This window comes from Pomacea canaliculata, linkage group LG6, assembly GCF_003073045.1.
Source record: "Pomacea canaliculata isolate SZHN2017 linkage group LG6, ASM307304v1, whole genome shotgun sequence".
Taxonomy (NCBI): Eukaryota; Metazoa; Mollusca; class Gastropoda; order Architaenioglossa; family Ampullariidae; genus Pomacea; species Pomacea canaliculata.
Window position 1 is genome coordinate 17,713,237 of NC_037595.1, and position 11,254 is coordinate 17,724,490.

Below are 11,254 nucleotides of genomic sequence, written 5' to 3' on the forward strand. Positions count from 1 at the left end.
GCAGTAATAGCTGTGGAGAGATGCATGTGCGTTGTTTTTCCCCTTAGTTCCTCTACTCTAGTTCGAACCAGGACTATGGGTGTACTCCTATGTTCAGTTTTCGTAGCACTACAGTGTTGTAGTCTAGTAAACACATTTTCATTTCGATTTGTATTTAGTAAATCCCAGAAAACGTGGGTTATTTCTTCGACATGGTTTTATCAAGAATTTACACTACTAGTCAAAGTGCTGGGGGACATTTTACTCCAATTAACGGTGCGAGTTGTCAGCTATGTGATAGTGTGCGTGTGTACTGCTGTGACTGTCTACAAGCTGAGAGCAGCAGCGGAATGGCGACAGACGACATCCTCGACATCCAGTAACATCAGCCGCCAACAGACGGCTCTCACCTCCATGTTAATCGTTGTCTCTGTTATCTACATCTTGACTTCCTCACCTGTGGTTATATGGCGAATAGTATTGTTTGTATTACAATCGTTTGATACTGATCGATTTTATTTTACCTTTATGACAGTCAATGCAGTTGTCTATACATGTTCACAAATTAACAGTTGTGCTCATTTTTTCGTGTATTACATCGCTCCAAACGCTTTCAAAGGTCTTGCATGATATATTAATAAAAGACTCATATCAATTAGTAAGACAGAGACAACTTCTAATAATTGTGTCAATGAATAGATGTAAAAATGATGTGTATAAGTTTGACAATCCGTTTGAACAGAGATAGTACAAAAGTTGTCTTAAACATGTAACATTAGTCTTCGCGTAAAAGTCTTTTTATTGCTATTAATACAAACAAAAATGGTACATATCTTTCTTGGAGATCTGTCAAGAACTGTTTGAGATTTGTTTAGGATAATTTTGTTTTCGATCTGGCAACTTCCATGCAGGTGTCTAATGACACATTTAAGTACAGCAGCCATGACAGTGCACTGCCGTTAAGGTCGAGACAAACATTTAGAGTTGTGTGAGGTAGACTAGATGGAGTAAACAGCTCATCACAAACTTTCATTTTATTTTGTCGACGTCCACTCTGTCTTTCTTACTGTGATCTCGGTAAAATTCACCAAAAAACACGACGTATTCACGATTTCAAAAGTAACATTATTGCCACTTTCTGGTTTTGCTTGATGATCAAACTGCCCACATGTGCCAAATGTTGTCTCTCACAGTACACAGAGTGTCATTTGAAGAAACCCGCCAGCTGATACAAAACATTTCTTACTCGGGTGTAACAACGATCACTTGTCTCGTCGGTATCCCTGGCAACATCATCAACTGTATGTTCAATCGTCAGGGACTGAGAGACCGCTTGCATTTGTGTTTGTTCTCTTTATCATTAGTCGACTGTTATCTTTTCTGTGCATTAGCAATGTATTCACTAAGTTCATTTATTCGATTTCCTAATGAACTTACTGGTGAAGAATTCAATTTAAAAATTGTTACTGCATTGGTTTGTATAGCTAACGGCTTTAAGTCGACCGCCAGTTTTATTCACGTGGTAATAACAGTAAATATGTGCTTTTGTATTATTTTTCCTCTCCGGGCTTCGACTCATAAAAACAAGAACTATTGCTGCCTTTATTATTACATGCTTTATATTATGTAATAGTTGCTATGTTGTATACCCACTTACTAATCTCCTTACTTAAGTTCAAACAAACAATGAGCCCTAGTGGATTTTTGTGTCCACAGTTTTTACACGATACAGAGCTTGTCATGGGAATCTTAGACAATTTTCTGTTGACAGCAGCATCTATAGCTAACTTAGTGATAGTAGCGACTTTAACTTTCCATACGGTTATAAAACTACAAGAAGCCATGTCATGGCGACTCAAGATCAGCTCAGCCAGTGGCCAGACTCACGACCAGCAGGTGGCGCTGTTCAAGATGCTGTTCAAGATGCTGCTATAAAAAAATTATTAGCAGATGTTTGGATAAGATTTGCTCAAATAATGCCCATCAATAATAGGAAATAAAATATCGATAAAGTATAACATTACACTCTTTAAATTAAGTTTATTTCCACTAAGTTTTTTGTACGGGTGTAAAAAGATAATGTAAACCCTTCTATCAAAAAAAAAAACAAAAAAAAAACACAGCTAAAACATTCAACAAAACTAGGCAGCCATCAAAAACTTCAATCTTGCCCAAACCCAGCTCTGCTATAAGATGGATTATAATGAAGATCTTTGTCAATTTGTGTCTGTCTCATTCATTATATCTATTGACGAAAGTAAAATTAATTTAACTTTTACAAGAGTAGAATACATTAAGTGAATACAAAGGATTCTAAATTAATATTCTCCTGCCACGGTAATATATGTTTGCAGAATGCAATTTTTTACATATTGTCCATAACTAATACCTCACCTGTGTATTACCATTTTCTGTAATACTTCATAAGCTTTATGAAAGGCTATATACTTTAAAGCGTACCTTATTTAGTCGATTTATTAATTATTTACTTACTGAAGATTTTTACTGTACATTTTGATGTAGCTTTTACTTTGACTACGTCAAAAAAATATATATACACCAAAACTCGAAAGTGTTAAACTCCGCATATCCAAAGAATACACACTTAAGACATTTTTTTAGTTTATCTATTTTGTAAATTATTATTTATCTGCCTACTTTGTACAAATGACATTTTGTGTCTTAGTGTCAAATTTTATGCCTCGAAACTTTAAAAAAGTAGCACTTTCTACGATTGCCTTGACTTAGTTTCTTTTCCAGACTAACTTTTACTTGAACAATGAGGCATTGACCTGCGACGTGTGCAATAGAGGGGAGGACGCCATGTTCACGTGTACTGAGTGTGGTCACAATATGTGTGACCAGTGCCAGCAGTTTCACAACAAGTTTTTCTCCAATCACCATGTGCAACCTCTAACGTGTAGTTATCAAAAAGATTATCAACTTTCCTTTGAACCTATAACCAAGGGTACAGTCACAGAACAACTCAAGGTGTTGGAGGAGGCGCTGGTGACGATGAGGGAGGAGGAGGACACGCTGCAGGGGGAGAGGCAGGCGGTGGCTGATGTCATCAGCAGGCGGGCCGACGCCGTGAAGGCGCTAGTGACGCAGGCGGAGGAAAGGAGCCAGAGGAAGTTAGCGGAAGTAGCAGAGAGTCTGGGTAAACAGATTCAAGAAAAGATAATCACTGCACGTGACAGGCACTGTAGGATCTGGCAGCTGTCCTCACAGGGAGGAACAAAAGGTCAATCAACTTCCGTCCCGAGTCACGAGCAAACAGCTTTACTCACTGACGATGATGTTCAGATGTATAAGCAGCAGTGCAGCAGGGGCAGACAATCACAGACACTGCTGCACCAGTTTGACGACAGCGCCATCAACATGCAGGTCATAGAAGCCTACATCGGCACAGTGTCCAGTGGCAAACAATGTACAGGGGAGGACAGCAGCAGTTTGTTATCAGCGGTTACCTGCAGTGAGACAAGTCCTCTAGAGAGGCAAGTAAGTGATACACTGCTTACGTCACTGCCGTCAGACATGACAAAACTGACACGTGACATTGCAGAGATTAAGGACAAACTGGCGGCGTTGGAAACAATTACAAGCCGCTTAGAGAAACAACAGACAACAGTTTTACAGTTGGAGGCTTTGAACGAAGAGAACTCTAATCTTCAATCACAAGTTGTGTCTTTGAGAGAAGCGGACTCCAGGATGCAGGAGAACATGGACACTTTTCAACAAAATGAGGAGAAAATAAGAGGAGACTTTTCAAATATCCAAAAGGACATAACTAATATGGAACACAAACTTCAAGGAATGAAGGCGATTAACCTTAAACTACAGACTAAGGTTGACAGTTCTCAGCAGGAGTCTTCGCACATTAAAACAGAAACTAAGAAGCTCCAAGATGCCACTGAGGATCTGAGTAGAGGTTTTCAAATCTTGAAAGGTGAGATATTAATTATCAAGCTTCGATTCTGTAGATGTTACAATAACAACACAAATCTTATGGGCTGAAACCAAGTATCTTGTGATGAAACATACCCTTTACGAAAAAAATTATATTCTGGACTCCAGAAGCGCTTGCGCGCAAACACGTGTGTGTGTGTGTGTGTTCGTGAGGTTACTTTTATTTGGATTGAAGCTCTTAACTTTGCTATAACGGACGGTTGACAGAAAAAAACCCAACAAAATGCAGAGGTTAACGGAAAGATCATTTAACAAAAAAAATGTATCCTGAAAATTAATCACCGCATGTAAGCCACTTACTGGATTAAACCTTACATACAGCCATGTTTAATATACTTTTTTGCAAACACACATCTTACTAAACATAAAAGTAATAATGCAGGTACTCACGTGTTTACACAGAATGTAGAAATATTGCGTTCAACCGTTGATATGATGAAAAAATCAAGAACTTTGATGAATTTTTCACTACTGACAAATCTGATGATGATGAGGAGGAGGAGGAGGACGACGACGACGACGACGATGAAGACGACAACGATGATGATACCTTGAAGTTTCTTTTTTTTTCTTAGAAAAAGCGAGTAATTTGGTGGCTTTCAACGCCAGACTACATGAAGACAGTCCAGCAGGCTCTGTCATCTTGAGAGAAGTTGACTGCAATGTCGGGCAGGCCTACGACAACAAAACAGGCATTTTCACCGTCCCTGTCACAGGCATCTACTTCTTTATGGCCAGAGCGATGGCAGCTGAGGAACCCAAGAGGTTTTTTCTGGATATCTGGGTGGACAACGTGCGAGCTGCTGAGTCAGGATCCTCTCAGGGTAAACCTCTCCCGGGGGTGAACTGCACTGTGCACTTAATTCAGAAACTGATAAAAGGACAGAAGGTAAGGTTGTGCTCGAGGTGTGATGTTCAATTCCGATGTAAAGAAACTTCTTTTTCTGGAGCCTTAGTGCATCCAGACTTAAATATCGTGTAGCAAGAGCTTCTATTGCTGCTCAGTTTAAATGATGATCATCATCATCATCATCCAAGCACGATACTTTTAATTCTTTTATTTGTTTATCAAATTATCAGTGACCTCAGTCGTTAGCATTGCATAAAACAAACATGAAACAGTTGAAATATATTTTTTTTAAATTTTAATCTATTTGTCATGAATGGTACAGATCTCAAAGCAATTTAATACATGCATGCTGTCATGACACATCCATTGTAAATATACCACCTTATCTACGTTCTATAAACAATTTTAGATGATGGCATTAATGTTTCAACGAAGCGCTACTGATACCAGAATAATATATTAGGAAGTCAAATTACTACAAACTAGGCATGATATCACAAAACATTTTTTGTCGGTGACTTCCTGTACATCTGTCAACAACTTTGAATAAATCATGACAAAAATAGACTACAAAAGTTATTTTTCTTTAAAATTCTTTCTTTGTTTGAGACAAACGGAAAGTTTTATTATGCTTATAGAAGCGTAGATGTATGCCGGGTACCGGTTACTCAATTCAACATTGATTTGTACTCAACCCAAAACTATGAAGGAAACAGTAAGTAATATTTAAATTCTAATGTATATTCTAATAAAATATGTGTTGGTTTGATACTTTATGTTTGTTTATATGGGGTAAATATTAATTTTTTAACGTTTGACCTATCATAATCATAAAGAAAAATATATACATATAAATTATGTACAATACCTTGTAAAGGCAAGGAATCACTCTTATTCCCAGTTCCAGTCTCTCTCTCTCTCACACACACACACACACAAATCTTAACCGCGTCTTTTTACATCGATGACAGGTTTTTGAGTCACAAAACTGAGTTCAAAAGAACATTTCGAGCAGTCATTGGATTTTTCATAAATGATGTTTACCACTATTCATTCCTAATAGCATGCAGCTAAGGTCGACAACCCATGCCTCTTATGGCAAACAAGGGTAATAACCCACGTTCCTAACAATTGCTTAAATTTATATTTGTAGTTTTGTTTTTCATCTTGTCTAAACACAGCTATAGAAATATAAGTGGCACTCATTCGTGTTAAAACACAGCTGTAGAGATATGAGTGGCCCTCATCAATAGAAAACTGAAGGTGAGGTTTCTTCCTCCAGCCTGCGCTCGAGTATATTTGAATGACCGCGTGCAGGGAGACAACTGATAAGTACAAATTGACACAAACACGTGCACACGCATGAATAGATGAAAGAACAAAGCTGCTTAAATAATTTACTATCATGGACGTACGCATAAGAACAGCTTTGTTCTTTAATAATGTTCTGTAGTTTCATGAACTGCCACCAACTGTGACATTTTCTCTGTATAGGTTAAATAGATAATTACAGGTTTTGTGCAATTTCTGTATGCTGGCTTCCACTTATTGCTCCTGCACAGTATACTTAATATCGGATTATTTTGTACATTTTTTTCTTTCGTGCCTCTTAAGAAAATTAATTTGATTGTAATATCTGAAAGATTATTTGCTTAAAACTAATATTTCTAATTGTATTACAATGAAAACTTATTACTCTCATTTTTTGTCCCCTGTGGCAACAAACAAACGGTTTTTTGGTATATAAGCCGCTATTACAGATAAATTACAGTACAAGGTAAACTGATGCTTAAAAAGAACTTATATAGCCGTATACTTATGGACAAAGATTAAATGTGTTGTAAAGCGTTTAATCAGATGATCACGGTTCTCTTATCTGTTTTATGCACACTAAGGCTGCTGCTATTAATCATCGACAGTTGTCGTCATCGTCCACGATATGAATAACTGTGTTACATTTTCAGAAATCGGCATTGTAACTGTAACATCTGTCATCCCTGTTGCCTACGATGATATGCAGGGTGTCATTAGTGAAGAAACCCGACAGCTGATAGAAAACATTTGTTATGCGGCTGTAACAACGATCACGTGTCTTGTCGGTATCCCTGGCAACATCATCAACTGCGTGGTGTTCCATCGTCAAGGACTGAGAGAACGCATGCATTTGTGTTTGTTCTCTTTATCATTAGTCGACTGTTGTTATTTGCTCTGTGCATTGGCAATGTATTCAGTAGGTTCATTTGTCCGATTTTTTAATGAACTTACTGGCGACGAATACCTTTTGAAAAGTATAAATGCTCTGGTTGGTATCGCCTACGGTCTGAGGTCGACTTCCAGTTTTATTTACGTGGTAATAACAGTAGACAGGTGCTTGTGTGTCATCTTTCCTCTGAAGACTTCTTCTCTCATAAAGACAAGAACAGTCACTGTCTTGATTGCTGCTTGCTTTATATTATTTCAGAGTTGCTTTATTGTATTTCCGTTTACATATATCGCTACTTTAATCAAAACAGAAACTGGACCACGTTGGATTTTTCTGCCTACACAGTTTTTTCGTGATACAGTGATTTTCTTGGATATTTTCAGCAATTTTCTTTTTTCAGCGATACCTATAACTAACTTTGTTATAATAGTTATTGCAACAGTCCTGACGGTCATCAAACTACAAGAAGCCATGTCATGGCGGCTAAAGACCAGCTCATCTCGTGGTCAGACTCACGGCCAGCAGATTTCTCTTACCAAGATGCTAGTGACTGTGTCAAGTGTTTATATAATCAACACCACCCCCTTAATGATAAAAGAACCAATCATTTGTTTTCTTAAAGATTGTTTGGACACTGGCCAGTGTTTTAACCTCGCCATGGTTCTCATCGCTATTTGCGAATCGTGTCTTGATGTCAACAGTTCCATTCACATATTTATTTACTACTTCCGCTCCTCCCGATATCGAGCAGTTTTTTTAGAGATGTTTTGTGGAGTTAAAAACACAGGCAAGAAAAACAGTAAACAATGCTTTAATTCTGTGACTGCTGCCTCGTATACTGCTTCGTCATCACATCTTGTATCTGAGTGAATTAAAATATACAAAATGACAGGTTCATTGCTATGATGAGGAGGCTGGCTAATCCATTAGCGGAAGAAAAATATATATTTCATGTGATTAATATCCTAAAGAAGGAGTTCACTAAATAGACATTGTGGTGATAGTCAACGGTTATGGGATATTCTGAGTGTTTTTCAATAAATTACACGGACTACGTATCAAATGGTTAGTTCAAACAAAAAATGGCTACTGTGAGTTTGTGTGCCAACACTCTTTTTTATGATACAAAGGTTTACGAGTATGTTAGGAAATGTGTTAGCAGTGATACTCATCACTAAATCTGTGATAGCAGCTGCAACAGTTCTGACGATGATAAAACTACAAACAGCCATGTCCAGGACCAGCTCAACAGGCAAGAGGTTGCGATGTCCAAGATGTTTGTAGTGTCGTGTGTGTCGCAATCAGGTATTTCAATTTTTAAAGAATTCTTTTTCCACTTGCTGGCATTTGAACTTGTGACTGCGACAAACGCCTTTGTGAAACCGTCTTCTCAGTGTTAACAATTTGTTCACATATTTATTTACTTCGTTTGTGCCTCGCGATATAGGTCAATTTTCTGGGAAATGTTTTAGTACCGAAGCTATAGGAAAGACAAACAGCAAATTATCCCTTTTTGGTAGTTGCTACCTGGTCGGTTGTCGTACCTTATCTTATCTATTAGTAAATAAAAATACACAAATGAGAAAGTCTTACTGCACTGCTGATAAACAGGATAATCAGTTGTATAGCTTTGTGTGTTATACTTGAACTGAGGAGCAGACACGCTGTGATGTAAGTAGACGATTACAGTATACTTTTTTTTTTGCTCAGTATTTAGGTATCAAGAAATGCTGAAAGTAACTCTTTTAGCCAATTTAGAATTTTTTTAATTTGTTTTAAAATCAAAATTTTTATCGTGACTTACAAAAGAAAACAATTAATAACCATTTAGGAATTTAAGAAACATGTATTAAAGTGACAACTTAATTCAAACATCTGTATAAATACTTCTAAAAATAAGAGCACAATAAACACTAAAAGAACATTATTATTATCTATGTATGCTTTTAGTTTATTTTTTCTTTGTATACTCGTTAAGCTGACCTATAATGGTGTATAAACCGCCAGGTAAATTCGCTTTGTTTTATGATAATTATTAAATATAATATAAACATGATATAATTGTATTGCGCAATCAAGCTTTACATTTGATCTTCTATGCATGCTGCACTAGTAGCTTTGTGAATAGAAGCTAACATGAAATAAAATCACTTTGGAAAGCCCAAGTCAGAAAACTGTAAAAATTTAGTCTGTGCTTTAAATATTGTAATAAATTCCAGAAAGATTTTTACGATATTATTTTGCAGTATGATTTCTTAGTGTATCAATAAAAGGCGTTGGCTGAATGCTGACGTATAGCAAACGATGTTTAATGTTTTGCTGTAACATTTACAACTTTTCTTTTGAGTACCACAGTCACTAACCAGCCTGGTTCAAGGCCAAAACTAATTGGTTGACTAAAGTATGCTAATTATAGGTTCGTAGCGTTTATTAAGCGGAAATTTTTCTGTTTTAACGACTGACAGGCCGCGGAAATGTATTCGGTTGACCGTTGTCTGGAGATGGAAAAAGAGAGAGGTGGGGTATACAGTTACCTAGGGTGTAGGTAGAGGTAGGTTACAAATTAGAGACTTAAAAGGCGCGAAGATTTGTGTTCTTTTTCATGGCTGACATGCTACAGTAGTTTATGTTTGTTTTGGTGTAGAAGAGGGGTTATTCGGTCAACTCGCCAGCTAACTATATAATCTAGAACTATTAAAGTCTGTTGAGTCTTGTACTGTCAGACACAGCAAATGTCTCAAGTGATATTAAACTAGAGCAGTGACAACTTATTTATCCAAAGCTGACAAAAACCACTACTACAATAGCTATCGACAGAAAGCTAATTCATCCTTGCCTTTGAGTGAGACTCAAATGTATGCACAATACTTTTGATAGAAATGGCACGAGAGGACAAGAAAGCTAGGTCACTGTGTCACCTAGTGCTGGTAACCTACATCTCCCAGCAAAGACGGTCTTGAGTATTTTCATAAATGTCACCAGCTTTCTGTGAAGGACTGGGTGTGTTCAGATGCCGGCTAAGAGGTTTTCTCGTATTTCCCTGAACATACTGTCAAGTTCACGGCAAAAACTTATACAGTAGTGTTCTTGGTTTTAAGAACCACAATATTTATCAGTACTTAAAGTTCGATTTCTCTGAGTTTTAAACAGTGAGTGTTGTGTTTTAGTATTTAACACAAAATCTTCTTCATGAGTCTCACTGAACCTCGAATTTCATTAAATTGCTATATAACAACCAAGTATGTGAACAACAAATGTGAGCGACTCACTGCTATAACCATTAAGTTGCATTGTCCTCTTTGAATAGCCCATAAGTTCGAGCCCTATATGAAACTCAACCAAAATCACTATGTCATCCTCAAAATACAGCGAGAAAATTTGTCTAGTCGACGATACCTTTGCACTCGAGCAGATCGTGACATAACTAACTTCACAGCTAACCCCATGACATACCTAGCTCATGTTTGACCCGCACAAAGATGACTAAGAGGCAATGTCTGCAGCATAGAAAGATGAGTTTTCAATGTGTACCTAGAGATAAAAGTCTCAATCTGTTACGAGAAGCCGCTAAGTTACAGATAGCGGGATACGACCCTAGAAGCGCAGGGGAAACAAGCAGGTGTGTGAGGTGACGAGGGTGGACCAGGTGAACGACGGAGCAAAAGCGGTCCAACTCAAGTTTGAAAATACTGTTGTGTTTAATTTTTACTAACTTAGCCCCATCAACGACGATACGAAGTAAAATGCGAGGGCGACGTGCAGTGTACTTGATGATGCCACGGTTGTTTACAGCGTGTATCTGTAGCTGTGCAAGGGGAGCAATCTAAAATCATTACAATGTTCTCAGACTTTTTACCTCCCCTCGTTGCCTACCTGGCACATCACTGTGGTGCGGAGTTGTTCTCAACTAGGGTAGTGTCGTAAATGAATGATTACACACTTTCGCTAAAGGGTTGTGAATGCGGTCGTATCACGAACATATATTACACATTTATGATCACATCGTTATCTTCCGCACACGTCTATCCACATCACCATGTGTTGCTATCTTTGAAACAGGGATGTGGGACAGAGTGGGTGTAAACATAGTAGACCAAATAGGTGGCACTTTGAAGTATGTGACTTGCTTGTCAGCGGACCATAACACCTACACGGTAGAGTGGTGCTTTTTCCACTCTCAAAATAGGGAGCTAACGGGAAAGAGCATTTCGAGATAAGACTGCGGATCAACACTTTACCGATACTCGAAATTT

At 37.7% G+C, this 11,254-nt stretch overlaps 1 protein-coding gene across 1 annotated transcript; it reads left to right on the top strand.

The window, feature by feature from the left end:
• The first annotated feature begins 2,681 nt into the window (after positions 1–2,681).
• Positions 2,682–10,469, top strand: LOC112566907. The gene is made up of 3 exons (XM_025243334.1): positions 2,682–3,928; positions 4,524–4,772; positions 10,309–10,469. The coding sequence occupies exons 1-3, from the start codon at positions 2,803–2,805 to the stop codon at positions 10,467–10,469; spliced, it is 1,536 nt and encodes a 511-aa protein (XP_025099119.1). The 5' UTR covers positions 2,682–2,802.
• The last annotated feature ends 785 nt before the right edge of the window (positions 10,470–11,254 follow it).

Excerpts from the sequence above, each read along its gene's own strand:
- LOC112566907 (XM_025243334.1), top strand. The coding sequence starts at position 2,803 with ATGTTCACGTGTACTGAGTGTGGTCACAATATGTGTGACCAGTGCCAG. Across the intron at positions 3,929-4,523 it reads AGGTTTTCAAATCTTGAAAG|AAAAAGCGAGTAATTTGGTG; the intron begins GTGAGATATTAA and ends TTTTTTTCTTAG. Across the intron at positions 4,773-10,308 it reads TGAGTCAGGATCCTCTCAGG|CCCATAAGTTCGAGCCCTAT; the intron begins GTAAACCTCTCC and ends CTCTTTGAATAG.